Genomic DNA, 26,520 nt, shown 5'->3' on the forward strand with positions numbered 1-26,520 from the left:
CATAACCCAACATTAAAAAAATTAACATTCAGCTGTCAGAGCTGTACAGAAAAGTTAAGTCACAAAGCAGGGGCAGGTCAGTGGGCAAAATGTGAACTTGGCCACCCTCTTTTCAGAGTCCAAGTGCTGGATGTATGTATGAGGTCAGGTGAGGAGGGTCTCACCCATCCTGCGCCTCTGTGCCTCACTAAGGTCAACATGGAAAGCTCAACTTCAGAAGAAAGATGAATATTGAGAAGAAAAGATACTTGGACTTGTGTGTACTTTCTTCTAGCCTAACTTTTGCATCAGGATCACTGATGTCCTTCAAACACTCAAAGACAACTCCAGCCATAAGAGCATCACATTACTGTTGACTCATCAGTGGAAGCTGATTTAGGGATTGATGTGTTTTCTGTGTTAGAACGGAAGCAGAGTTATCCAGATGTTGGTGTGATGCACTGAGGGAAGAGAAAATTGGCAGACCCTGCTGCAGCAGAAAGTGCCAGGCCCCTTTGTGGAGATCCATTCACTGTGATCAAATCTGCCCTGACAGCAGACAGACAGAATATCCCACGTGTTACTGGGCTTCCTTAGTTCAAGGTTAACTGTGTCTTTTGGCTAAGCCTTTAACAAGATGTTGTTTTAACCTCTAGCATCTCATGCCTATTTTATCTTCTTCCAATAAAGAACTTTGTCCTCACTTAACTGAGTGTGTTGCAAGAAGGAAAGAGAAGCTGTTTAAAGCCTTTGGAAGTCAGTGGGAAGTCTCCTATTGTCATCCCTTTGGATCAAGCCTCCATAGCCAGCAAACCCTCCTGGGTGTGTTTAGGACATATATATATATATATATATATAAAAATTTATTTATTTATTTTATTTGTGATGTCTGAACTCGGGGGGAATCTGGAGCATGTGGAGGTCACAAGGTTCTCTGCATCTACACTGGGAACATTGGGAATCCTGGAAAAAGGTGGATATCTGTCCTGCTGCACACAACCTTCCTGACAGCTCTCAGAGTGCCAGCAGAGACTCCAAAATCAGGGTGAAGGGGAACTGAAGTGGGAGAGTATTTTTTCTGAGGAAAGTTTCCCCTGGCACACAGCCCAGGGGTAAGATGCTGTCCTGGCATTTGCATGCTGCAGTAATGTGTCTCTCCCTGTGGCTCACTTCTCTTTCTGCTTTGTTCCTCAGTTTACAAAGTACCTTCTGCAAGCTGCAGACACAATTCTGAAGCAGGATTGCTTTCCTCTGCCAAGACCTAGTGGCTTCCAGGCAGATCAAAGTTGTGGGTGAGATAAAACTATCTCCAAGCAGCATGGCTGACTAGGAAAGATAGTCTGGCATGTGCTCCAAACTGTCGAAGAGCTTGAGTGACTTAAGTCATGCTTTGGTTCCAGCTCACCATCAAAGGGAGATAATTTGCGGATGAAAACCAACGTTTCATCTTTTGAACCTCTTTTCTGGGCAGGGTTTGATTTTGATTGCAGGCACTGCAGCCCTTAGTGGCTGAGGAGATGGAGAATTTGGAAACAGACCTGTTCCCAAAGGTGCTCCTCAAGGATTGCAGGAATTGCACTGGGGACTGAGCAGAGCACTTGGGCCAAAGTGTTTTCATTGCTGTTTGCCTCCATTACTCCATCAGCAAGATCACTGCTGCAGCTACAAAACCTTCCATGTCTCAGACACAGGGAACTCCAATGGCTTTTGTCACACACAACCACTGGCTGTGTGCCCTGCCCCAGAGGTGACAGAACTAAACTCAAACTCGTACAGTAGAAGAGGAGGAGGAATAGGAACCCCAGCAACAACCTGTAACTTCTGTTTTTCTTGTTGGCTGGAAGGCAAGAACTGACCAATCAACTTCTAAACCTGGCATCCACTCAGATCTTTATTTCCACCTTGGGTCTCTCCAGCTTGCTTCCCAGCCTGTGGACACAAACTGCCCAGGCATTTCCTGTTCAAGGTGGTTTTTGAGAGTTACAGCCAGCCAAGGCAGCCAGCGTGGGTTGCCTGTAGGTGGAGGGAAATTCTTCAGGCACTGCTCCCAGCACATGGAATAATGATTCCAAATTATGCTGGGCTTCCTTCCAGAATGTTGTACCTGGTTCTGAGTAGAAATAAGACCTGATTGGACTCAGCTTTGTCAGTGCTATTGAAATAGAAAATCCTTCCACACTCAGACCTGAATTTAAGAGTGATTGAGGTTTCTTTCTTGGTCATCTTTATTGCCCTACGGAACCCTCCTGCTGCTATTCTTCATCTCAGTTCAGCAAGGCATTGGGTATCTTTTCTTTGTGTTGAGTGTTCCTTGAAAGAGAAAACCTTGGAAAGCTTAGAGAGGTTCTCCTGGCTCCTGACCATGAACCAAAGAGCTGAAAGCACTAAAAGTTTTAAAAGAGCCAGATTTTTATCTATCTTTATGTGATGCAAACAGGGCCAGCTCCTGCTCTCAAAAATACACAATCCTAATCTTCACCACCCAGTGGGGAACCATCTGCTTTAGTCAGGGTTATGTTGTCTCAAGGAAGGGCAGTTTCTAACTCATGTAAGACTCTCGGTGCTCTGCTATCTGCCAAAGCCCAAATATCCTGTGCAAACCCCACCAAGACAAACAAAAAGCCTGGTTTCCAGAAGGCAGAGCACTTGCAAAACCCAAAGAAACACTGGCTCCCATTATTCCACCAGGCTTTGCTATGTCAAACATCTCATGTGTAGGCGGGATCCTCTGGCTAAAGCATTATGGAAACAGGAGCAGTGGTGATATTCCTTCCTACCAAGAAGTGGCTCAAATGCCAATGGTTTTAATCAAAGGGCAGCTGAATGACATAATCTGCACTCCTTTTCCCCCCCGAATCTGGAATGAAAGAGAACAAAAGCATCTTTCCCAGTGATATTACCAACTGCAGCAACATCTCAAGACAGAAAATCAATAGCACTAGAGCTGAAACCCTGACACAGCCACTATGCAAACATTTTCAGCAGCATCCGATATTCCAGAGCTGGATATGAACATCTCCTTTTGGCTGGAGATGAAGAATTACAAGCAAAAGATGTGGAAATCAGAGACCAAGGTCTGAGCTTTGTTCTGACTCCCTGCATAGCCATGAGCAAGTTGCAACACCTCAGTTTCCTCTTCCACAAATGAGAGAGTGACAAGTTCTGCAATCCTCTCAGAGTTCCTTCCTCTCTGGAAGCAAGTCCATGGCCATGCAGCTCTGGGACAATGTTGGGGTTTTTTTGGATTTTGGCCAATTTTCTTTGAAGCCTCTGCTCTGCCACAGGCTTCCTGTGTAAATTCAGGGCTAATGGGACATTAGCATTTCTGTATCTTGGACTCCCTAGAAGCAGAGGGGGATAAAACCCTTTATCTATTGCACAGTAATGACAGAGATGGAAATGCCTCAAACATTGGAGAGAAGAGGCAGAAGATCAGACTAACAGATCCTCAGTGTAACTGACTGGCTGCACTTTACAAATGCCATTCTGACCTTTAATTTATGCAATGAGTAACTGAACAAAAAATTCATTGACAGACTCTGCCCTACAACAACCTCACATGCCAATCTTACCCATCAGCCATGTCTAAACCATTTTTTCCCAATAGGAAAAGGAGGAGAGGATGCCTGTTCCCCTCTAAAGGAATGCAGAAGTAGAAACCACAAGAGGATTAAACAAATTTTTTTGCCTGATAAAATAGAGGCAAGTGGACTAGAGGCTGCAGCCAAGCCCATCTCAGAATGCAGGATCAGGTCTTGGGTTCAGTGCTGCTGTAGGAAATGGCAGCAGGTTACTGAGGGATATCAGCTGCCCTGTCCTGCCTCTGCTTCAGACTGAGCTGGGCGCCTTCCTATCAGTACCTCTGCCATTCCCTTCTCTAAACACACTGTTCTCTTCCCCACTCCCTCCTGAAGTGCTGTGTGCTCCTGGCAGCCCTGTGCAAGCCACTGCCAAGTTCTGCTCAGGAACTCTTCTGTCTGTATATAAAAGTACTCTCTGGTCCTTCCAGGTTGCACAGGGACTGTTAAGTGTCACACACTATCACATCACAAACATCATGAAACCAAGCCACAAAAGCAGAGACTGCAGCAAGACTCAAATCACCAGCCCTTCCCTGGCAGCAACAAACCTTACAGGTCGCTTAGAGAAGGGTCATTTTTAAAAGAAAACAGAGCTGGATTTTAATTAAAACATTTGTACTTTTTTCTTTTTACCCAGAAAGCTGTGAGCAGGTTTGTCCTCAACCACTCTGATGCGCCGGGCACCCGCAGGGATCACAGCGGCTTCGATGTAACCTAGAGCAACAAAAAAGGGGTAAATGAAAGCAGGGCAGGGCCAGGAGCAGCCATCCCATATCTCCCTGAGAAAAACTCAACTCCAGGCTCAGGACTGAGTGAGAAACACTCCAGATGAGATCCCTGTGCTGGCAGCCACTTCTCACTGCTGTCACAGGCGTGGTCATGACTAATATGTCAGCAGAAATGCATAAGTGCTGCTTAGCTGTGACTACAGGCTTGTTAATTAGCTCTAATTAGATCTGCACCCTTTGAATCACCCTGGTTTTCCTGCAGTACTGACAGGGATGCACGAGGACACTGCAAAGTGTGACTGTCAGGAGCAACACTGCACAGAACAGACATGTGAGATGATGTTTCCAAAAGTTGTTCCTGCTTTGTCTTCCCTGTCCAGGCTGTGGTGTCAAAAAGGACTCACTTCCACAAAACTTTTTGATGATACTAAAACTGAACAGAGGGAGTTAGTGGGACAAATCTGGGGAAAAGTTTGTTTTCATTTACATTTCAGCTCTGTACAAAAAATCTGGAGGAAATAATGAATCTCCTTGCAGTAGGCTGCTGAGAATTCAACAGCTCAGATTTAACGCAATAACAGAGCTGGGAGTTTCTCCAGGACCACTGGCCATCTCTAAACACTTTTTCAAAGATCACTTTTTACTCACAGAATACAGTATGAATAAGCAGGAGCTACAAGGAAATGCAGCCTCTTTTCCCCCACTATGGAGACATGTGGAGTTACAGACTTGCTCCATGGGGTGGAAGCGGTGCCTTTAAATAATAAAGCAGAGGAACACCAGGGCCCATTTCAAAGAGCCAGGCAGAGTTTTTCCACTGGCTTCAATGGACTTTGAATCAAGTCTCTGTAGATGACACTAATCTCATCACAACCATGACTTGATTCCTTCTAATTGGCCACCCAGTTTACTTTGCAGTGTATCACTTGGCACCTTTTTGGGCTTATTGCTGTCCTCTTTCTTTTAGATGTTAAGCAGCTTATCCTGTATATTCCCTCATCCACTTTTCTTGCTTTAAAGGGCTCTGTGAAGCTGTTGTGTGTCAGTGATGCCTTTATGGGAATTGTGGCTGTCTAGAGCAATGGGTTGGAGAAGTGCTGGCACAGGGAGCAGTGATTCCTTTAGCACTTAGCAGTGTTCAGGGAGCTATTTTAGGGATGAAAGTGCAGCCCTGCCTTTGCTGTGCTGATACAGGGAGGACTCCAAGGGGTATGGTGACAATCTCTTGCACCTCAGGACTAAGTGATTCTCCTTCCATTGTGACATGGAGTGAGACAGATTTGGGGTCTCAGATGGTGGATTCATTTCCTGACTACTCATTTCATGAGTAAGGCTTGAGCTCTTGGGTTTCATCAGGTGCAGAAGGTGGGCAGCTGACTTGGGCCAGACAGGCTCTCTCTTTCCCTGATTTGTTGTATCTGAGTGACACTTTCATCTCACCCTTCAACTCAGTTCTCTTTGCACTTGTTCCTCCTCAATTACTTCTCCCTTACTCAGGATATTTCAGAAATGGTCACTCATCCCTTGCAGGAAAACCAGAGAGAGGGACAGCAGAGCTCAGACCTTGCCTGTGCACAGAAGCCAGAGCAGAGGCTCTCCCAGCTGCTGTTCCAGCCTGGGTTTCACCAGGAAAAATCATTACTTCCAGGGTCAATTTTACAAAGGCAATACGGAAATCTGTTATGAAATCAGAGCAAACAGATGTTGAGCTTCATCCTAGACATTGCCAGGAGTTGGTTTTTCTTCAGCTGAGACACCAAATCACAGTCAGTACAGTCAGATATCAAACATCCCCACTGCATCCCATGCAGCTGCATGTAAACCCAACCAACAGCTACTCAAGACATGAACACACAGCAAAAGTGTGAGCAGTGAGAGTCTGTCACAAGGAAACAGCTCCTGACACACCCCGAGCATCCCTGTTAGGAAGCCAGTTTGGAACATGCCCAAGTTTCAGCTAATTTAATGTACCTACTAGGGGACTATTTACTTATTTAGTTTTTAAACCAGATACAAATGCTAAATCATGCAGGGGTTGGAGACAAAGTTACTCTGAATTTAGTGGAAGACAGTCACTAAGTTCAGTGAACTCTGGATCTGTCCCAGCAGCAGCCAGGAGTGTGTCACACTGCTTTAGAGGTGAGCAAACTCTGGAGGCTCAGCTCAAGCCATTAAATACACTAATTTCATCACTGTGCCATGACAGAAACACCACGTGGAAAGGTGATTTTTATGTTACATTTTACAATAGTCAAGTGTGAGCTATTAATAGAGCATTAGTTCTGGAGACTGTTTGGTTTGGTCTCACACCAGATTTTTTTCTCCTTGTGTAATTTCTAATCCTGATTGATGGCTTTGGGGGGCTGCACTCACGGCTCCTGAATAAAAAGAAACACACTGTGTTATCTCACTGTGCCACAAACCTGACTGCTGACCTTCACTCTCCTGTCAGAGAACTGCCAAATGCTTTGCAGGGGTTTGGATCTGACCTGTCCTCTCAGAGGTGAAGCAGAACCTTGGGCATGTCCCACCAAGAGCACCTGGACACTCATTCATTGCCTCCAGCAATGCTGGGTGAGTTAGTGATCGAATTCTGCTGCAAACAGACTGGATATCACCCATGCAAATTTGCCACAGGTACAAACTTGGATCATCTCCACCATTCTACTCTGGTCCTCAAAGCTGGTGGGAGGCTTGTGGTCACAGATTCCTGATCTTTGAGATAACTGCACCAGGAAACACCTCCAGTGTTTTCCAGGCACATTTTATTAAGCAAATTGTAACTGCAGGTTGCCAGAAAGATTATCAAGTGTCAGCTAGAATGACCAAAAAAAGTCTCAGAGTTGGCCCCCAGTCAAGGACTCTCAAAGCTGTGTTAGGTCTAAGGATAATTGTCTGCAAGGCCAGGGTTTGCAAGGTTGGGCTTAAAGTTCATCTTTAAATGAGGAACTGGTTAAAGACTGATGAGCTTTGGCAACTATCAGGCAGTATTTTTAGTAATTTCACCCATAAATCAGCGTGTTAAGATGAAGCTTTGAAAAAATACAACAGGAGAACTTCATTATTTGATAATTTATGGTGCTGTATGCAGTATACTCCACCTTGGGAACAGTTACTTTGGCACACACCAATCTTTCTGGATAATCTGCATTACATCAGTGTCTCAGGAATGTAAGACTGTGATTGAAGCAAATCCTAGATACAAGTTTTATGGTATAACTCGTATTAGGAGAGACACCAGAACAAAGAGGTGGCTTTGTCATCAAGGAGATTAATATATGAACAGTGGCTACTGTATCTTCATTTAAATGCTGGAGAGATTTGCAAGAGGAAAGCAGCCCACACAGAAAAATCCATTGTTAGCCATTGTTATTACTCCCAGAAAGAACAGAAAGTTTAGTGTGAACTTCAGAATGCCACTGATCTACTGCAAAACTGTTCTGGTTCACACTGCAGTGAAAGATGGACTCAGAGGTGAAGGACAAACGATCCCATGGCTGAAAGTACCAACCCCTGGCACTGCACCTTCTTATCTTATCCCTGTACACACCAAAATCAGGTGTGAGAAGGTCAACAGTGCCCAGCTCATTATCAAACCTCCCAAAAGTGCTTTGAACAAACATCTCAGGGTAGAAGCCAAGGAGATCAGGCTGTCCTGCCTACCTGTCAGCCAAGGCCAGCAAAGCTTCCATGGCACTTCAGGGATTGGCACCAGCTGAGCATCCCAGACTCCACCTCCTTCCCACCTTGCAGATTTGCTACTTGTTGCAGTGGAGTACAAATTATGTGTCTGTTTTCTGAACAGCTGTGATAATTCTCCTTTGCTTTTAGTTTGAGAACAAATCCTGCATTGGCACCTGTCCACTTCCAGCCATGGGATAGCTCGGTTGTAAGAAAATCATTTCTCTGAAGAGCCATGGATAAATTTCAAAGCCTTCTGCTATTGCTGCAAAGTTGGTAACTGGGATTTCTAACTTGCATGTTCTGATGAAACCCCCATAAGTGATCTCTGAGTTAAAGATTAGGTAGAGTTCTATTTTCTTGCAATTTACATGTGCACCCTATTGATAAAAAAAAGATATTTTTGTGTTGGCTAAAGATGCTCCCAGCCAGCACGACAGCACTACTGTTCAAAATTCTTTCAGTAAGTGTAGGACAAACAGCATATGCAATAAAACCTCTACATTTCTACCATCTTAAAAAGAAAAAATCCTCGCAAATTTCCCAAAATGACAGTTACAACAACTGGCATATCTCACCTTATTAGATTCTGCCATTAAAAAAGAAAATCCAAACATCTGTGGTCATTCTTTTGAATTATAACCATAAATCCTTTTGAATTACAATAATAAATGAAAATCTTGATGTGGTTGAGAAATATCAGGATAGACAGACCCAGGTCTCTGAGCATTACAGGCACAACCTTGGAGAAGCTGTCAGTGATAAATCAGCTCCTCAACAGACAGGAGTCCAAGAGCTGTCCTTCATTTCTAGGTCCCCTGTACAGTGGCAGAGTGACAGAGGTGGACTTCAGAACAACTCTGTGTTTGGTTTTGACAAATTATTTTATAGAAATAGGTACAAGGCATGCTGCCAGTCGAAAGGAAACCTCAGTCTAAACAGTGCATTCAGCTGGCCTGCTGAAGACAGCCAGCTGCACACAAGTGTATGTGATGTTTAGCATCATAAATTAAGGCTTTTGACCTCCTCTGCAGCAGAAAAATGGGGTCCATTTCCAATTGGATCACCCTGGATCACAGGTGCTAAGAGCTGAACTGCTGGATCTTCTACAAGGCACTTTGAGTGTTCCACCATCTTTCCCACCAGGGTGGCAGAACCTCTGTGATATTTAAGTTGGGGGAAAAAGAAATAGATCTCGTTCTTTTGGCTTGGTGCCTGAAAATTTGGCTTCCTTTCCACAGATAGGTTCCCTAAAAGGAAAGGATCTGTATTGTATCTCTGACAAGGCAAGTGAAACAGTAAAAGGACTTGAAGCTTATCCATGGCTTTTGATAGCAAATTTCCCCATCTAATCCGACAAAACGAAGATAAAGGACCAACACCAAAGGATTTCACCGACACCCACTGACACTGCAAACAGCATTCAAGTATCTTACACGAGAAACACTTGGGAACAGCCTTTGCCTTTGCCATCACACATGTGGAAACCTTCTTACAATGACTATTGGTTACTAAGAAACAGAAAGGAGTTGGCAGGGGTTTAGTTCAGTTCACAGGGCTCCACAACATCATTGGCAATCACAGGACACAGAGGGACCAATCCTGCAACCAGAGGAGTCCCACAGGCAGAGCCAAGGCTCAAGGCTGCAGCTGCCATTCCCCAAACAGATACCACTCCAGAAGAATCAATGTCTTGATGTTTGATGTCTATTCTCTTTTGAAATAATAACTCAGCACACTGGACTCGGGGTCTTGGCCATGACTTGGAATGCAGCCAGGTCATGAGGATTTGCCACTGAACTGTGCAATCGTTTACACACCCAAATCTTGAACTTGTTATCACCAGAATATTGTGGATCTTTCTTGGCCCCAGCTTTCATCAAATTTTTGCACATTTTTGCATGACTGTCAATTTAAAATAAAAAGCCTTTTTTTCCCTTGAGTAATGCCACATTCACTTGTGACACCCAGACCTGGAGCTTTGCTTACTGCATGAAATTCAGTGGGTTCACCTGAGGACCTGATTCTGCAAAACAGCATGTGAACAGAAATGGATGGAAGCACGCATAAAATGTAATTAACTTTCCAAATTAAATAAAAATAAAACAAAACACCTAATAAATGGTTATGAGGTTATACTGGTAAAAACAATTATCTTCTAGATTATGTGAGATGGCTAAAGGTGGAAACATGGCACTGACAAAGCAACACTTTGACAGGTTTGTGTGTCTGAGATGATCAGCAGAGAATCTGAATGCTTGAACACTGCTCATGAGTCATCAGGAATTCTTTCTGATTAGGTTCCAGGGCACTGGGGGTGAAAACCTCCTGCAGAGTCCTGGCAGCCAGTTAAGGCTGAAGCTGCTCTGCTCCTGCAGCCTTGTAAAGTCACCACCTCAAGCAGTCTGTGTAGCTGGAAATGGGTGCAACCTCCTGGCAGTGACCCAGAAATTCTGTATTCTGTATTTATCTGCACAAGATGTTTTGTAGACTCCTTGGAAAAAAGATAGCTACTCTTCAGCAGTATGTAAGAAATCCATGAAAGCTGTATAACCTGCTACAGAAATGGAGAATAGCTGGGATTTTTTCAGTGGAAATGAGGAACTTTTCCCACCACTTGCATCAAATGCAAAAGGCTTGCTGTAAGTGGGTGGAAAATGGGACAAAAGAGTCAAAAGCATTAATGCAGGAAACCATTCAACAGGTTGGCCAAGCACGCAGATGGACTCCAGAGAGATGTGGTGCAGGTGGGAAATCCTACCTGCATCTCACAGGAGGTGACAGATTCCAGCTGGCCCCACAGGTGAGGAGGAGGAGGGTGCAGAGGAAGAAGTCAGTGAACAAAATTAGAGCCTCAGACTTCAGAGCTGAGTCCTGGACTAAAGGGAGCTGCTAAGCACTGGTGCTGCTTTAGCTGCTAAACTGGACAGAAGTGTGTGCTTAGAGGGGATTTTCATGTGCTTTGTGGAACTCAGCCCTGGAGCAGCACATTGAATGTATTTCTCCATACAGAAATGCCAGTTGTGTATTCACTGAATGGGAAATAATTTTTTTTCTGGACAATTTTTTCCTCCTGGAGCAGTTTCCAAGTCTGGACATGGCTTTCCCTCCCTTTGGCTAATAAGGATGTGTGATAACAGGGTTCTCAGAAGTGTAGTACAGAAACCCTGGAACAAAGACTAATTCAAACACCAAGCTGTACATACATTAATGTTTAACAAGAAAGGGAAAAGTCTTATATCCTATACTGGATATTTTTGCTGGCAGGGAATCAGTAAAAATATTCAGAGGGGAGTGCACTACTCTTTCCTTTAGCTGAGATATTCTGATTATAACATGAATCATCTACAACATGCAACATGCATCATTCTGAGACCTCAAAGATGGTGCTGAAATCCAACTTCCCTCCCACTGGGAAAGATTCTGTGATTTTGTCTCCTATTTAAAATCACCAGCATCAGTAGCACTCAGAATGAGAAACACAACTTCAGTCTGAATTTCAGGCAGAGGCAGTGGCTGGTATCTGGGTGAACGAGTAAGAAGCAGATGGGATATCACACCTGAAGTGAGCTGGGGTTTGTGTTCCTTAGGAGCTTCCTAGAGCTGTTTTTGCTAGGTGACCCCAGTGCTATCCAAGAGGAAGAGCTGTTACTGCTGCCCCAACTCTCCTGCAGCAGGCAGAAGAACCCCAGAGTGTTACTCACCCATGCCCTTGGTGTGGTTGAAGTCTCCTTTCACCACCTTGCAGGTTTTCCCATCTCCACTGCAGATCCCACAGCGATCCTCTTTGGCAGCTGAGCCAATGATCCCATCACAGCCAATTTTCTAATGACAACAACCAGAGACACCCATTACTTTGTTTTCAAGGTTAGAGCATCTCTAAACAATGAGGTCAACACTAAGATTGACATAGACTGAAAACCTGAATGGGGAGAAAACATTCAATCTTAATTGAACTTTTGAAATACCTGAAAAAAGACCTCATTAATCAGATGGCTCAAGATAGCTGAAATGAAAGAGTAGTTCAGTGGCAGCAGGTTAGTTCCATATCAGGCCAATTTCTACCACAAGATTGCCTATGCAATTATGAAATTTTCCACATGCTTGCACTGTACTAAGAATCAACATTCAACTGAAAAATAAATTATAAAATCTAACAGTTTCACCTAAAGCTTCATTATAAAGGGTGTTTTCATAATTTTCTATACATATCTATTTCTTTTTTCTAATAAAACCTACAGTTCTGCTTCCACACAAGGGAAGAGTCACAATATTCTGCATGTAGCTATGGGAATTATCACCATGATCTTCCTTATTCACAAAGCATTCATGGGTTATGATGGTGAACATTCCACTCTTGTAGATCTTGAGGCTGACAACACTGTCATTAATCTATGTAAATGAATCTTGTATTCTATCCATGTAAGACCCTCAAACTGATCAGCAATTCACTCTTAAAACATAAATTTCTACTGAAAAAAGCCTTGTCATTATGCAAGTTATTAGTAGAGACTGCACTATTAAAAGTGAGTTTAAGATTTATTCTGCATAGATAAACAGTTTCTTGGCAAATGAGTAGCAGGACTGTCACTAGTAAGACTTATTTGAATGAGGCTATTGGGTCTCTCCCTTCTTTGCCTTCCTGTGATGAAGCCAGAGGAAAGTTGGAGAGATATCTTAAGGAACAATCAAAACAACAAACATTTTGAAAAATAGGGTAAGCAGGGAAATATTAAGAGAACTCGGGCTGTTTATCTGAGCCTGGCTGTGCGTAAGCAATGCAATTTGGATCAGAATTCCAACATTCCCCTTGTTTCAGAAGACCCTGGCCACTGCCTCAGTCCAGATGTATTTCAGGGATCAAAGATTGCCAGTGTTCCACCGTGTGCTGATGCAGAGCTTGTCTGGGTAGATCATTAGGGACAGACATGCTGAGAGAGGGTGATCATCCTAAACACATACCAGGGAAATGCTGCTCATTAACTGGCACAGCACCTACATTGGTGCACAGGAACAGCAGGAAAAAACTGTATAAATGCATAAATGGGAGTTAAAAGAAGGAGGAAGAAGATCCTGGAGTTTCTGGCAGTTGCAATTCTCAAGCCTGAACTTCACACCCATGTCCAACAAATAATTTTGGGATATTGAACGTGATTCTGCCCCCAGAACAGAAGGATGTCCCAGCAGTTCTCCTTCCAGGAAAATCAGGATGATTTATTAATGGGGTTGCTGAAAGGCAGCTGGAAATGAACGCCTGCCTGCCACCCTGCTGAGATACTGGAAAGGCTGGGTTTAATTTAAGGCTCTGGCGCTATCTTTTATTGTGCTGCATTGTTATTAGCACTATGTGAGCACACAGATGAATAAAGGGAACATAATGAGTGTTGAACCACACTTATTCCCAGAGCTACATGAGGAGTCTGTAGGACTCTAACAGAGGCAGGGAAAGAATGGGGAGTTGGCAATCACATGCTTTGTATTCACGCTGGAGTTTCCCAGATAATGGAAACCAGTGGGAGCCAGCAAAGCTTGGGAAGCTGGGACCCCCTCATCTGAGACTGGGGTGCAAGACAAGCCATCTCCTCACACCTTTACTTGCTCACTGACACCCTTCCACTTGAGAGGCCCTTGAGAGGCATGGAGAGAACCCACTGAATCCACAAATGTAATTCCCAATATCTTTGCTGGTTTTTACCTTTCATTTTCACCCTGTTCCCTGTGAGTGAAGGAACTGGGAATGGCCCTTGCACCCTCCTCTTCAATGGTACCAATGGCACCATTGCTCCCATTCACAGGACAAACTTTTCCCTCAATGCCCCCATCACGAGACTTAAGGCCTCCATCACATTTGGGCCAGGAAATGGCTTCTTACAAAAGAATATCTCTAAGAGAATAAAACACATTTTTCTTTGGCTTCAAGATGAAAATTGGTGCATTCTTGCTACTTTATGGGGGAAAAATACCTTGGAAGCACTTTAGTGTTGTCTACATAAACATTAGAGCCCGTTTCCCTCTCCCCAAGCCTTCCAATCACTTCCAAACTGAAAGTGCATTTAATAAGAGTACATTTAATAACAGTACATAATGAAACAGCTTTGGGTAAGATTTGACAGTGGATTCCAAAAGCTGCAAATTCATTTAGAAACACATTGCAGTGACCACCTTGGTCACTCTGATCCTTTGAGAACTCCCCACATGGAAAATACTCTTAAAACCACCACCATGGCCACTCTTAAAACAAGTGGATAGTAAATCAAAGGGGAAGAGACAGGACTGGGAGGGCAGAACACAGTGGCTGTCACCTTTGTGGGTGCAAAGCATCTGCCAGCAGTCCTTGGGGTGTTAATTGAGAGATTCTCCAAGGTGTGAGAGCTCCTGAGACTCCAGCACTGGCTGGAGAAACTGTGCAGAGTGTACATCAGCAGTTTCCCACTGACAACATGCTCTGTGTATTATACTGCCCATCCTTTAACTACAGAGCTGTCCTCAGCCTGCAGAAAGCTTTCCACAATGTGAAGCCTTAATCAACCATATGCAAAGGGAAAATCCCAAGTTTCACTGCTCAAAAGTCAAGTTTCCACAGTGCAGAAAGTATTCCTTAAACCTAAATAATTGAAGGGAGTTGTTTGATCTTTGCCATCTCTCACTTGCTTTGTGGTGCTCCCTCAATCAAGGTAAGGGGATTCATTAAATTTAGAAGCAGAAAAGGGAAGCTTCACATTCTGAAGGAAGAAAGACCCTGTAAATAACAATAACATCCCATGTTTTCTGACCCAAGAGTTATCCTGCAGATGAGCAGACTGAGCCCATGGACCAGCCCATCCAGCAATTGCTGGATACTTTCAGTTCCATCAGTCTTCAATGGACTGGTAAGAAGGGAAGCAGCTTTAAAACATGGGACTGCTGGCAAGAAACATGAAAATAAGTCTTTTAGGGTTTCAAGTCCTCAGCATGGACAGTCAGAAATGTATCCACAGGTTTCTTAGGGCTATTTCACCCAGGCAGTCTCCTGCTCTGGCACCACTTTTTGGAACTAGCCACCAACCTTTAAATTGGCAGGTAACTGCACGTTTGCTGAGCCAAAGGCCTGAAATTAATTCTCTTTAAGCTAATATCTCCATCCACCCTTCCTTCCCTCCCTCCTCCTTCTTCTCATTTTTATAATTAAACATCTGAAAGTACTGCTTGTTGGGTGGTATTTCCAGCTTCAGTCATAGCTGGCTCCAGCATAGGAAAACTCTTCTCTTTTGAATACATATCACTTGGATTCTTCTGTGTGAACTATTCTCTGTATTGCTTGGGTATTTTTTAATGATATTTTTATTTGTATTTTCAATGGCTGTGAAAGAGCTCAATTGATACAGCTTGTGAGGGTATGTTTTGCTACATAAACACAATTATTTTTGTTATATACACCCACTCTGTGCAAGAAATGACATTGTAGGCTCACAAAACTGTAATGCTTCCCATATGCTGAACTAACTGGCTGTCTCAATGGATCAAATATAAATATTGATGCAACATGTGCCACTTTACAAATTAATCATGTACAGAGCAGGCTGGTTATGACAGATTCATCTACACTGCCAATTCCTTCTGTCCATAATATCCAATGCCATTGATACCTCCAGGGATGGACCACATGAAACAGGAATGTGCAGATGTGAGCAAGTGACATTCAGATCTGAGGGGAAGAGAATCCTTATTGCATTGTTTTAAACACCTCTGCCCCTGTGGAGGGTTGTGGGGGCTGTCAGGGCTGGGTGAGGTGAGTCTGGGTCCCTGATCAAACAGTTCCTCTCTGAGTTACTCCAATTTCTGTTCCACAACAAGTTTTGTGCTAAGGGTTGGAGTCCCTGTAGAAGTTAGTTCAGCAAACATCTTCCTGTCATTTCCCAAGCCTTCAGATTTTGTCTGAATCAGAGCAGCTCTGCAGGATCAGGAGTTAGACACATCCTATTTTAAATCTGTATTATCTCATCTGCATTAGATCTGCAATGTGATCTGCCATTGACTTTGTGCTTAGATCCCTCAGCAGCTCATGGGGGTGTTAGACACAATAATTTATGATTTTTCACACTTAGATATTGAAGGCTATGTGTCAAAACCTCTGTGTTCGTGAGAGAACATGCAAATAATGCAAAGTTCTTTCCCATCCCAGGAACTCCTTTGCTTCTGTTCTATTATATGCTTTCCATGGGATAACATGGAAGAAAAACTGGGGAAACAGCATGGGATTTTTATTTTTCATATCCCACTGCAAAGTACACCACAAACTAGTAGGATATCGAAAAAGACTTGCTTTTGCCACTATGCCTTACTCACCAAAATCCCTGATACTCTTTTAAACCTCAGATTACATTGCTACAGATCCACACATGAAAAAAAACAAAAAGGCAATTATACAACAGGTTTCTGTAGTTCAGACAATCCTTCTGGATTTTGTGCACATGCACTAAATAATTTATCAAAGTTCAGTGCTAAGCCAAGTTGTTGTATGGAGACAAGCTACCCAGTCTGGAACATCTTGTACCACAGTTTGTAATGCAGGAATATGAATAATACATGGAAAATACTCAAGTGAGGAGACAAAGCCAGAACTCCAGGCATCAATCAAATGCAAAAAGTGGGTACTAAGTATGTAAAAAACTGTTTGCCAGAAGCAGGTCCAGTAGACAACTTCAATTTCTCCTCCGCCACCTGTGGCACTCTCCTGACACTCTGCCTGTCCAGTTTACAGAAGCTATTTTCGAAAATCTGTCCATTTTCCAATTTGTGCTCCCCTTTCATAGAGTGTGACAATCACTTTCAGAAGAAAATAGTTCTGTAACAATTCTGTTGTGCCAGGACAGCCTAATATGTGGCTTATCCTCATTAAACACACTGTGGATTCACCAGCCAGTTGAAAGGAGGTGTGATATGACAAAACATTCATGAGAAAACTGCAGATAGAGCCAAAACATCTTCACCTCTTAAATTGTTAAATCACAGCAAAGACTGCCCTTGATCTCTAGCCCAGTTCTTGCTATACAGGAGGTCTCTCTTTTCACAGAGACCTTAAATTACATCCTGAAGCACAATCTGTAGTCCCCACTGGAAAGTTCTCATGCTGTCATGAGGCTCAGACTAATCCTCCTTTGAGAAAAGCCAGCACAAGGTCATGTGCATCACACCAGTCAGCTGAGCAGCTTGTCTTCTCCTCACCCCTCTGCTCTGTGACATCTGACACTTTTTTTAGCTCCACTTCTGCCAGTAGTTTTGAATTAACCTCAGCAGCACAGAGCAAAACACTGTAAGGGGTTAGAAAGTGCCCTGTTCTCATATCAAACACACACCCCACAGGCCCAGGGAAGAGCAAAACCCTCAGGGAATCCTCTCCCTGAAAGCCATTTGTCACTTGAAGGGAAATGGGAGGAGATGAAGCCAGTGTGAGGTGCAGGTTGCAGTGCCCAACCCCACCTTCCCCATGGCTGCAGTGCCCATGACAGGGAAAGCAAATTGCTGCAAAACTTGAATGAGCACTCACCCTCCTCCTCCTCTTCCAACACATCAGGCTGCTCTTGTTCTCCAGCCTGCTACAGATTTTCTGTCTCTGAAAAATCTCTGGGGAAAATAAATTCTCCTTGCTAGAAGACCATGTGCATTTTGGGGATGAAAGGTCAAAGACCTACATATGCTTTGAACAGGGGATCCAGTTTGCTCAGAGGATGGTAAGAAATTGTGCATTTGAAATGTTCAGCCTCAAAACCAACTCAAATAAACAAGGAAAAAATAAATTAAGACCTTATGATTCATCTTAAAAACAAGGAGTAAGGCTAGAAAAAGTCTAGGTGATTTAGGAACCTCCATGCTAAATTTAGGGCTGACTTTGCTCTTTGGTGCTTCTATGCATGATCAAAGTAATAACCAAGTTTACTCACTCCAGCTGCCCTCAGGTGTAAGGGATAAATGCAGAGATGCTGCTGCTTTTGATGATTTTGTTTCAGGGATAGTGAGGCTGACAGCAAAGGCTTCATTGACACCTTTTAGATTGGGGTTCAGCTTTAAAGAGAAACTGTAGTAACTTCACAAAGTACAACTGAAGGAAAAATCCCTTAGTGCCTAAATGTATTTGGGGCACTTTGAGGCTTCAGAGAATCTGTTCCTGCTTTCCTTCTCAAAACCCTCCTCTCCTTGCAACAGTTTTTTCTCTACATTCATTCATCACCCAAGAACGATCCACGAGCTGCATTTAGGAGCATCTAGTGAAGGGAGAAGATCTATTACATTTCCTGGGCTAGATGTTCACAGGCAATGGTTACTGCTAATTTGTCTGTTGCACTGACAATGTGTCATTCCTGCCTTTGAGAGCCTCTAACTAGAAGGATTACATAAGGAAATAAATAACAGTAATACCACCCTCTGATTTCAGCACTTATTCTGTTCTCCAGGCCCCCTGCAATGCTTATTGCCAGGCTTTGTCTGTGCTGGGTAAAGAAACAAGGAGAGGAGTAATTAAATGAATATGGCAATTAAATTGGTTTAATAGGCAGCTAGTTAGACAAGTATCTGTGGCAAATGGGGTACACAGGCACATATGGCAATTCTCAGCTCTGCACTGCATATATGGCAGAGGAGCATTATAAATGAGTTCACAGGGCTTTCAAATCTGCTCGGCTTGAACTGATCATTTCACATTTTTTCTCAGCCAGATGCAAATGGACTGAATGTTCTGCAGCTGTCATCACCTCTCTGCACAGTTAGAGGCAGTTGCCCCCGACTCAGAGTGCAATTTGCTTTTCGTGATGCACCTCCAGTGCTCTGTGCTCATAAAGGAATTCATTTGGAGGGAGCTGGCTACTGATCCTCCCTGGATGAAAAAAAGGTGCCTTGCCATGATGTCTGATTTACCATTTGTGGCAGTTCTGAAGGTTTGGAGCAATAAAACTGGCCAGCCCAGAGTAATGGTCAATGGCACACAGCTGGAGGTGCACAGCTGGCCTGACTATAAAAGGTTATTAATGGGTTTTTGTTTTAGCTTTTTTCAGATATTGCCAAAAACTGAGAAAAATTAAGTAACTTGGGATGTACCATGAACCTGGCTCTATGTTCAAAGCACTTTGTATTATAAAGAATCAAACTAATACTGGCTCCCCAGACTGCTGCTATTTATATTCTTCATTGGAATAAATTAGAAAGAGTGAATTAAAAGTGCCTCTTCAGCATCATTTGTCAAGAAACAGTGGGAAGTGTCTCCTGCAGCAGTGCAAAATTCAATCCAAAGATTTTTCACTTCTCTCTTTGCATTGTTATGAGTAAAGCTGCTTTATGTCCCCAAAGCCTCTCTCACACCCAGGTGGGTATTGTGTTCATTTATCTCCCTGCCTGGAAGGCTCAAAGCAATAAAAATTGGCATTTCTTAACCACTCACAGAAACCAGAAATAATGCTAAATTTGGTGTGCCCTGTGCTCCCAGGGCAAACCTGTGAAGTTAGTGGAAATAAAAGGTGATGCTAAAAAGCTGTTCTGGTGGATACAGAGGGCTGGTTAATAACAGGAAGAGCAACTCTTACCACAGGATACACATCTGGATGAGGAGAAACTTAAAGGGAAAAATTGCCAGGAAGAATCCAGCCCTGGCAAAGCTGCTGTAGCCATGTGAACTGTCTTTCCCACCACTGTGGTGTGTGCAGCACACTTTGAACATGTGCTCCATGATCAGGAGAGAGGAAACTCATGGAGGGTCTGCCCTGTCAAACTGACAAATGACCTGAACCCATCATCAGGAGCACCCACTCCAAACAACTTCCTGTCTTTTATGATCTTTAAATACACATTTTCTCATCTTCCTTCCCCTGTGCAAACATTAAATCTCCATCTTATATGGATCTACACACCTCTACTGAATTTTTGAGGAACCTGAAGCACCAGCTCTAAGAGCTGCCCTCCTTAGCATTTAATGTGTTACAAACTCTCTCAGCAAACCATGAAGTTTTATTACTTCCCACAGCTCATTTTGGGTGTGTGTGTTATTTGGTTAGAGAGAAATAATCACTGCAATCTTTATGGGCCACCACTCTAAGGAAAAGAGAATTCAATCTGAAGACTCTGGCTCATGTAGCTGCAGGAGCCAAGGAGCCACTGGTACTGAAAGGCTTCCTCAGTATTTCTAAGAAGGAACCAGGTGGACCCAAAAGCATCATGATTCTGCAAGATAATGCTGGTAACAGGCTAGTGGCAATTGGTAAGCTGATTTGCAGCTTCAGTGCTTTTATCAGTGACTCCGCTAATAGCCAAAAAGAGCAGTTAAGCAGGCCAGACTTCTCCTCCAATCTGCTCCCCTCACAGAAGTCCCTTCCCACCCAAGTCATGCACACAAGCAAATGTGATTTTTGAGCATTGCCAGCTGTTCAGGAATAATATCATACCTTGGGCATTCAGTGCAGTGCTCAGACCAATAACAGAGCCATGGAGCACTTGTAGTGAGCCCTATAAAGCCCTCAGGGACAGCCTCCCAGCCCCCAGCACAGTGCTGCCCCAGGCTGAACCTCACACCACAAATAGAACAAGAGAAGGTTACTCCACCTGGCACTTGCCATGTACACAGAGGTCTGTCTCATAGGGCCCACAGGGAGTTCCATCCAGGACTCTGTCTGCCACCAGCACAGGAGAATCCTTGCCCAGTGGGGAGCAGAAGAGCTCACATGGCTTATCTGGGAAAAGAAATATGACAACTGCCCTTGGGAACAGCACAAAAAAGTGTCTGAGGCAATGGTGATGCATTCTCTACATGAGTACATTTGGATATCTCATCTTTGAAGGAACATGAGGCTTTCAGTTTAGGCCTGTCACTTCCCCAGTTTAAAGTATCACTATTTAAAGGGTTACATTGATGAGACTGGGCTTTAACAGCACAGAAAACCAATCAGTCAATACAGTTTTGTGTATCTGTAAAGGGAAGATGTTTGTTACAGGGAACACTCATCAGTGTGATAAGAATGATCAAGTCACTCACCACATATGCTGAGATGCCCCAAAGTGTCATAAATTAAAATATGGCACAGGGAATCCACCTTTCTTTCCAGTTCCAAACTAACTGGAACTTTTCCACATTTAAATTCCCAGCTCTCTGATTCCCAGTCTGGGAATTTCAGACTGGGAATCAAGTTAAGGCACTTCTCTCCCAGCATTTTAAAAAGATGAGTAAAGCATTGACAACTCTCTGTGTTCTATTAAGGAGGCTAAAGGAACAGCAGGGCAGCATCAAGAACAATTAATTGTAATTAGTCTTTCAGCTGTAGCTAAAGGGGGCCTATTGCAGCCTTCTCACCAACAATGGAGCCCTGCAGATGAGAAACTGCAGCAAAAGAACAGTGAGGAATTACAGAGGGAGATGAAAAAAACTCACCATCCACGATGACAGCTGTCAGGAGGCTTTTCTTCTTGTTGGTGTACCTGTCGTGGGCCTGGCACTGCTGGTCCCTGAAGCTGGGCACCCCTTTGGGGCAGGGCAGGTTCTCACACACCGTGTGCTCCACGCTGGCTCCCCGGCAGTTCTTCCCACCCGGCCCCGGGCTGCAGTGGGGAACGAAAGCAGGGTCAGCACCAGACACCTGGAATGTTCCATCTTCCCCCTCCCACCCTTCCTCTGCCCCCTGCCTCAAACACTCCTGAGGATGGAGACACAGCAAACATCCCATCAGCACGTGATCTCCTTGCAATTCAAGTGCCACAGAAGGAGCTATAACCTGCACTGTAGATATGGTATTTAAAAACAAACCTGTGCTGCAGATAACCTCCATCCATGAAATCCATTCCACACATTTGTTTTTTAAACATACAGGAAGGGCCACTAATGCAACATCAGAATTAAGCACCTGCAAAACTTAGCTGTTTTTATTTATGAATCCCCAGAGAAGAAGGAAAACTCAAACTCTCAGCAATAGCCTGTGTTTTCTTTGCAAAATAAAACAAAACACAAACAAAAAACCACAGGTAAGCATGGAATCTGGAATTCCAGGTCCCAAGCCTTGCACTTATGAGCTCAAATCTGGGATTTCCAATAAACAGTGCAATCCAAGCCCCTCCTGGCACATGTCTGAAACAGTGACTGTGTGAGATATTCTGGTAGGCAGCCACCCTTCACTGTATTTATGGCAAGAGAATCCACCAAGTAAGGGAACTGAAGAACTCTAAGTCCATTTATGCTGCTGTGACCCTTTTACATGACAAGAGGGGACTGGAGAAGAGATGTTCTGTTTAAGCCAAGGTTTTCTCCTCAGTCCAAAGCCTAGACAGGAACACAAGGCAGTATAACCCAAAAGTCTGCATGTGCAAACTGGCTTATGACACATTCCTTACAACCAAGGGGAGGCAATGCATGTAAATGTTCAAAGAAATTACAGAGAGGAAAAACCAAATCAAACAGTGAAGTAACTGGTTTAAAAATACTGATAGTCCCACAGGCTCAAGAGTCAGCTGGCAGGAGCAGAGATTCCTGTAAAAAAAAATCCCAAGACCAAATATATACAAAATAAAAGATAAATCCCTTAGCCAGTATTTCTGGACAGTGAATAAACCAGCTGCAGAAGTGGGCTGAGGCCAGGAATTTGAAGCTAAAGAAGATCACGTGTGTATCTCCAGCCAAGAATGTATATGAGTGAGAGAATTTTAAAATCAGTGTGCAGTGTTGGAAGGAGCATTTCCTGTAATTTAATGAACGATGATGAATGGATTTAGGTTTGGTCAGCACTGTAGCTGACAGCAAAGAAACCAGCTCAGTCCCCTTTTCAGGAAAATGAGCTGGTAAAAATCAAACCTGGATATTATAGACATGCAACTGCAACTCGGATAAGGAGAGCAATAAACAAAAATATCCTTTTCACATGATTACAGGTCAACAGCAGCAATTGTGAGCCTATCCATCATCTAGGCATGTCTTTGAAGTGACTGTGTTGCTACGCAGAATTTCAGCCCCAATTTAAAAAGAAAAGCTTTGGGTACTTTGTGTGTAGAAGAAAACATAAAATCTGAATAAAGTCAGAGATATTGCACTTGGGCTGTTCCTATTGTGTATAATAAACACAATTTGGTGGCCAGTTAAATGGCACCATTGTAATCTCTTCAAGACCCAAAACAATGAAGAGACTTCCAGATGGGCCTCAACTGACCTGGGGGATGAAGGACAACTCCTACATTTCATCCTGAGTCAGAAAAAATCCAAGACCATGCAGAGAGTACAGACTTGTTTGTAGTCACTGTGCAGGAGCTAAACAGCACCCACGGCTCTCTGCATGCATGAAAACCTTCTTGCTCTTATGCAGCACATCCTGACCTACAGAGCATCTCAAGGGGCTTTGCCAACACAGCTCAGGAACACCCTGATCATTGTCAGCCACTGCCCTGCTCCCCAAGCCCAGAGCAAGCACTGATCTCTAAGGCACATTGGCTCACTTTGGTTGGTAGATCCAGATCAGCCTCTCCTCATTCACTGTGGTGCTGGAGGGGAAACACAGCATCAGTTTTTCTGCCAAACTACACGTATCTACTTCAACTGTATCCACCTTTGAATCGCTGCAATGGGAAACTTCCAAAGGTGACCCTTCAAGCCACTTCCACAAAACCACTTCAAGTCACTCCAGGATTCCAACCTGGTCATCACAGCTTGTGAATGAGAAATTTCTCAGGGCTTCTGCCCAGCTCTGCTGCCCATTTCTCCCCTGTGCTCCTGCAGCAAGGGTTGCCCAGGAGGGAGAAGGCTGCCAGCATGGCAGAAGGAGGCAGGATGGTGTGAGCACTCACGGGGGGTTGTCACATTTCCGCTGCCTGAAGCGCACGCCCGTTCCGCACGTCCGGCTGCACATGCTCCAGGGGCTCCACACGCTCCAGTCGCCGTCCACGTGCTCAGGGATGGGGGTTTTACTGACACACTCCCCAGCTCGGCACCACTGCAAGGACACCACGTTAGCACAGCCCGGGAGGGAGCCCTCACCTTGCACAGGTGACTGAGGGATTGCGACAAGTCCACATTTAAGTTTCTAGGGATTCGAGGCTTTGGTGAGATGGCAGTAGGGGAAGGAGGAAGGGAGGAGGTGAAATGTAAAAGTTTAAGTGTCACTCTCAGCAAGCCCCTGAAGGGGGTTCTGTCATTAAAAAAACAATCACAGAATTGAGCCCTTTACTTTATAAAGCAGATAATTATCTAAGTACTAAGACTTAAAGCCCCACGATTCACAGCAACTGAGTCCAAGAAATTATACCCCAAAGCAATGCCTGCATCAGCACTGCTCCCAGTATGTACAAAATGATTGAAGTATTTTGGACTTAACTTGGCTAAAGCCCCAAACCCCTCTGATTCTAATAGGTTGTGCTGGCTCCTGACCAAGCAGCAACTTGGCCTGTCCAGGATGTGACACAGTGAGCACAGCTAAGAAACCTTATGAAAGAGTCATCAGGACTCCTCCAGTTAGAAAAACATGAGCATAAAAACTTTTTTTTTTTTCAGTTTCCTTGTCATGGCTTCCAGGACCCAGTTTTTCTTGTCATTGTTTATCTTTATCCTTGATTTCAGCAGCCAGCTTCTTAATTTTACCCTTTCTTACCTTCACAACTATACCATAGATTAAAAAAAATAAATTAGAGTCCAAAACCAGTAAATAAGGGGCTGAGAGTTACCAAACCAGTCAAGTTCCAAAAAACACATATATAAACAAATACAGCCAATTATACCTCAAAAAGAACAGAACATCACTGAATTTGAGCTACTTGTAGAAACTATAAAGCAGCCTCTTTTTCTTTCCCCATCTTCTGCACCTCCCCAAATGTCAGACTAAATGCTCTGCACACTTTCTACCTCAAATACAACCCAGAACATGACCAGCAATGGGTTTATGGTAAATACTGAACATCCTGGAAACACTTTTCCCAGTGCTGGGAAACAAGAAGTGACAGCTGCTGAGCATCCTGATTACCTTGTCTGCGCCACACTCGGTGCCATCCAGAGGGGGATCCAACTTTGTCTTACAGGATGTGTCTCCTTCCACCAGGCACCAGAGCCCAGCACACATCAAATGCTGGAATCACAAAGAAAGGAGGTGCAGTTATTACTTTTGGAAATGCCAGCCATCATTATGAGATACACTTCAAAGCTCAGGCAGTCTTTCTCAAGTGAATCCAGAGGCATTGGTTTGGGAGCAATTATTTTTTAAGGGTTGATTTGCATTAAGTGGTGAGGCCGGAAACATGAAAGAGATTGATGGATGCCACTGACAGGAACAAAACCTACCCCAAACAAAAAGTGTGCTATTTGAACAGATTTCTTTTCACAAGAATAAATCTGGTCCATTAGAAAGGAATCCTATATGGGAGGCCACGTTGGGTGCTTTGGAACCATGCCAAATGCTTAGATGTCCAAGATACTTAATTACTCCTACTTTAAAAAAAAAATATACTGAAGTAACTGCAGCTGGTGGTAGCAATAATCAGCCAGCAATGCCCCTGGGGAGAAGGTGGAATGAGCAAGAGGAAAGGATGTCATGGTACAGCAAAGGAGGAGCTTGGTGACAGGCAGGGTCAAAGACTGGGAATATTCTAGGGAACATTGCCCAGTGCTGCTGCTCTGCTCAGCCAGTGTGTGCTGTGCTGCAGGGATCTCAGGGCTGACCACAACTGTGACCTGCCAGATCAAAGCATCTTCAGAATTTAAGAAAAAGCACCAGGAAAAGGCACCTTTGCATCGGTAACATTTTCCACAGCAGCCACCATGCTTTGCATTCCATGGAAGGGGATGATTCCAATACAGTGCTACATAGCTGAGTACCAGAAGAACAACAAAGAAGAATTACATTTCTTTCCACTATTGTTCACATTTCAATGTAATGGTAAAAAGATGAGAAACCTGACTCTAGTGCCAGCTGGTCTTGTCAAGATTTATTGCACCTCATTACACAGTTGAGTCAACACGCCTCAGCCTCATGGTTCTTCCCCAATGTAATGTAAGAGACTGTGGGTGCATGGGTGTTTTGTGTACAGGCATGTTGGTATGTCTCTATAAAACACATCATGTCTCTATAAAATAGATCTGTACAAGAGAGGGTGCAGATGAGATAAATCCCAGGCCTAGTGACGATGTAGAACATACTGAAACAAAACAGTTATCACAGCAGTATCTGCATCCTGCTCCATTTCCACATTTCTTTCTGGAAAGAGAATTTTTCACTATTTAAACCCAAAGAACATTCACAAAAACTGGGAGCAGACAGCACAATTCAGCATCTGTATTAACCACAATGCAGAAAGTCATTGTCAAACAAACAACCAAACAACAGCAAATACTCCAGGGAAACCTAAATCAATGAATTTTCAAGAGATTTTCTCTGAACAAATAGAGCATATGGGAAAATATCGGTCTTTGGTAATTTTGACTAAATGACTGTGACTAATTAGTGGTTTACCCACAGCTCTGAAAGCACTTAAGCACCAATTAGCCATGAAGACATCACACACAGTTTTATCGACAGGTATAGAGAGGCAGAAGCATTGACAAGGCAGAGATTTCAGAGCTTACTGAGAAA

The 26,520-nt window shown here is 43.7% G+C and overlaps 1 protein-coding gene across 1 annotated transcript in view; it reads right to left on the reverse strand.

Annotated features, from left to right (window-relative positions):
• The window catches only part of ADAMTS17 (ADAM metallopeptidase with thrombospondin type 1 motif 17), a 155,002-nt gene that overhangs the window by 41,185 nt on the left and 87,297 nt on the right, over positions 1-26,520 (reverse strand). Inside the window, exons 11-17 of the mRNA XM_063170146.1 lie at positions 24,919-25,020; positions 23,750-23,895; positions 21,357-21,523; positions 20,534-20,661; positions 11,674-11,794; positions 9,406-9,480; positions 4,194-4,274 (exon numbers count right to left, since the gene is read on the reverse strand). Of these exons, the coding sequence (XP_063026216.1) occupies positions 4,194-4,274; positions 9,406-9,480; positions 11,674-11,794; positions 20,534-20,661; positions 21,357-21,523; positions 23,750-23,895; positions 24,919-25,020 (820 nt within the window). The remainder of the gene's footprint in view (positions 1-4,193; positions 4,275-9,405; positions 9,481-11,673; positions 11,795-20,533; positions 20,662-21,356; positions 21,524-23,749; positions 23,896-24,918; positions 25,021-26,520) is intronic.

This window comes from Melospiza melodia, chromosome 15 (assembly GCF_035770615.1).
Source record: "Melospiza melodia melodia isolate bMelMel2 chromosome 15, bMelMel2.pri, whole genome shotgun sequence".
NCBI lineage: Eukaryota > Metazoa > Chordata > Aves > Passeriformes > Passerellidae > Melospiza > Melospiza melodia.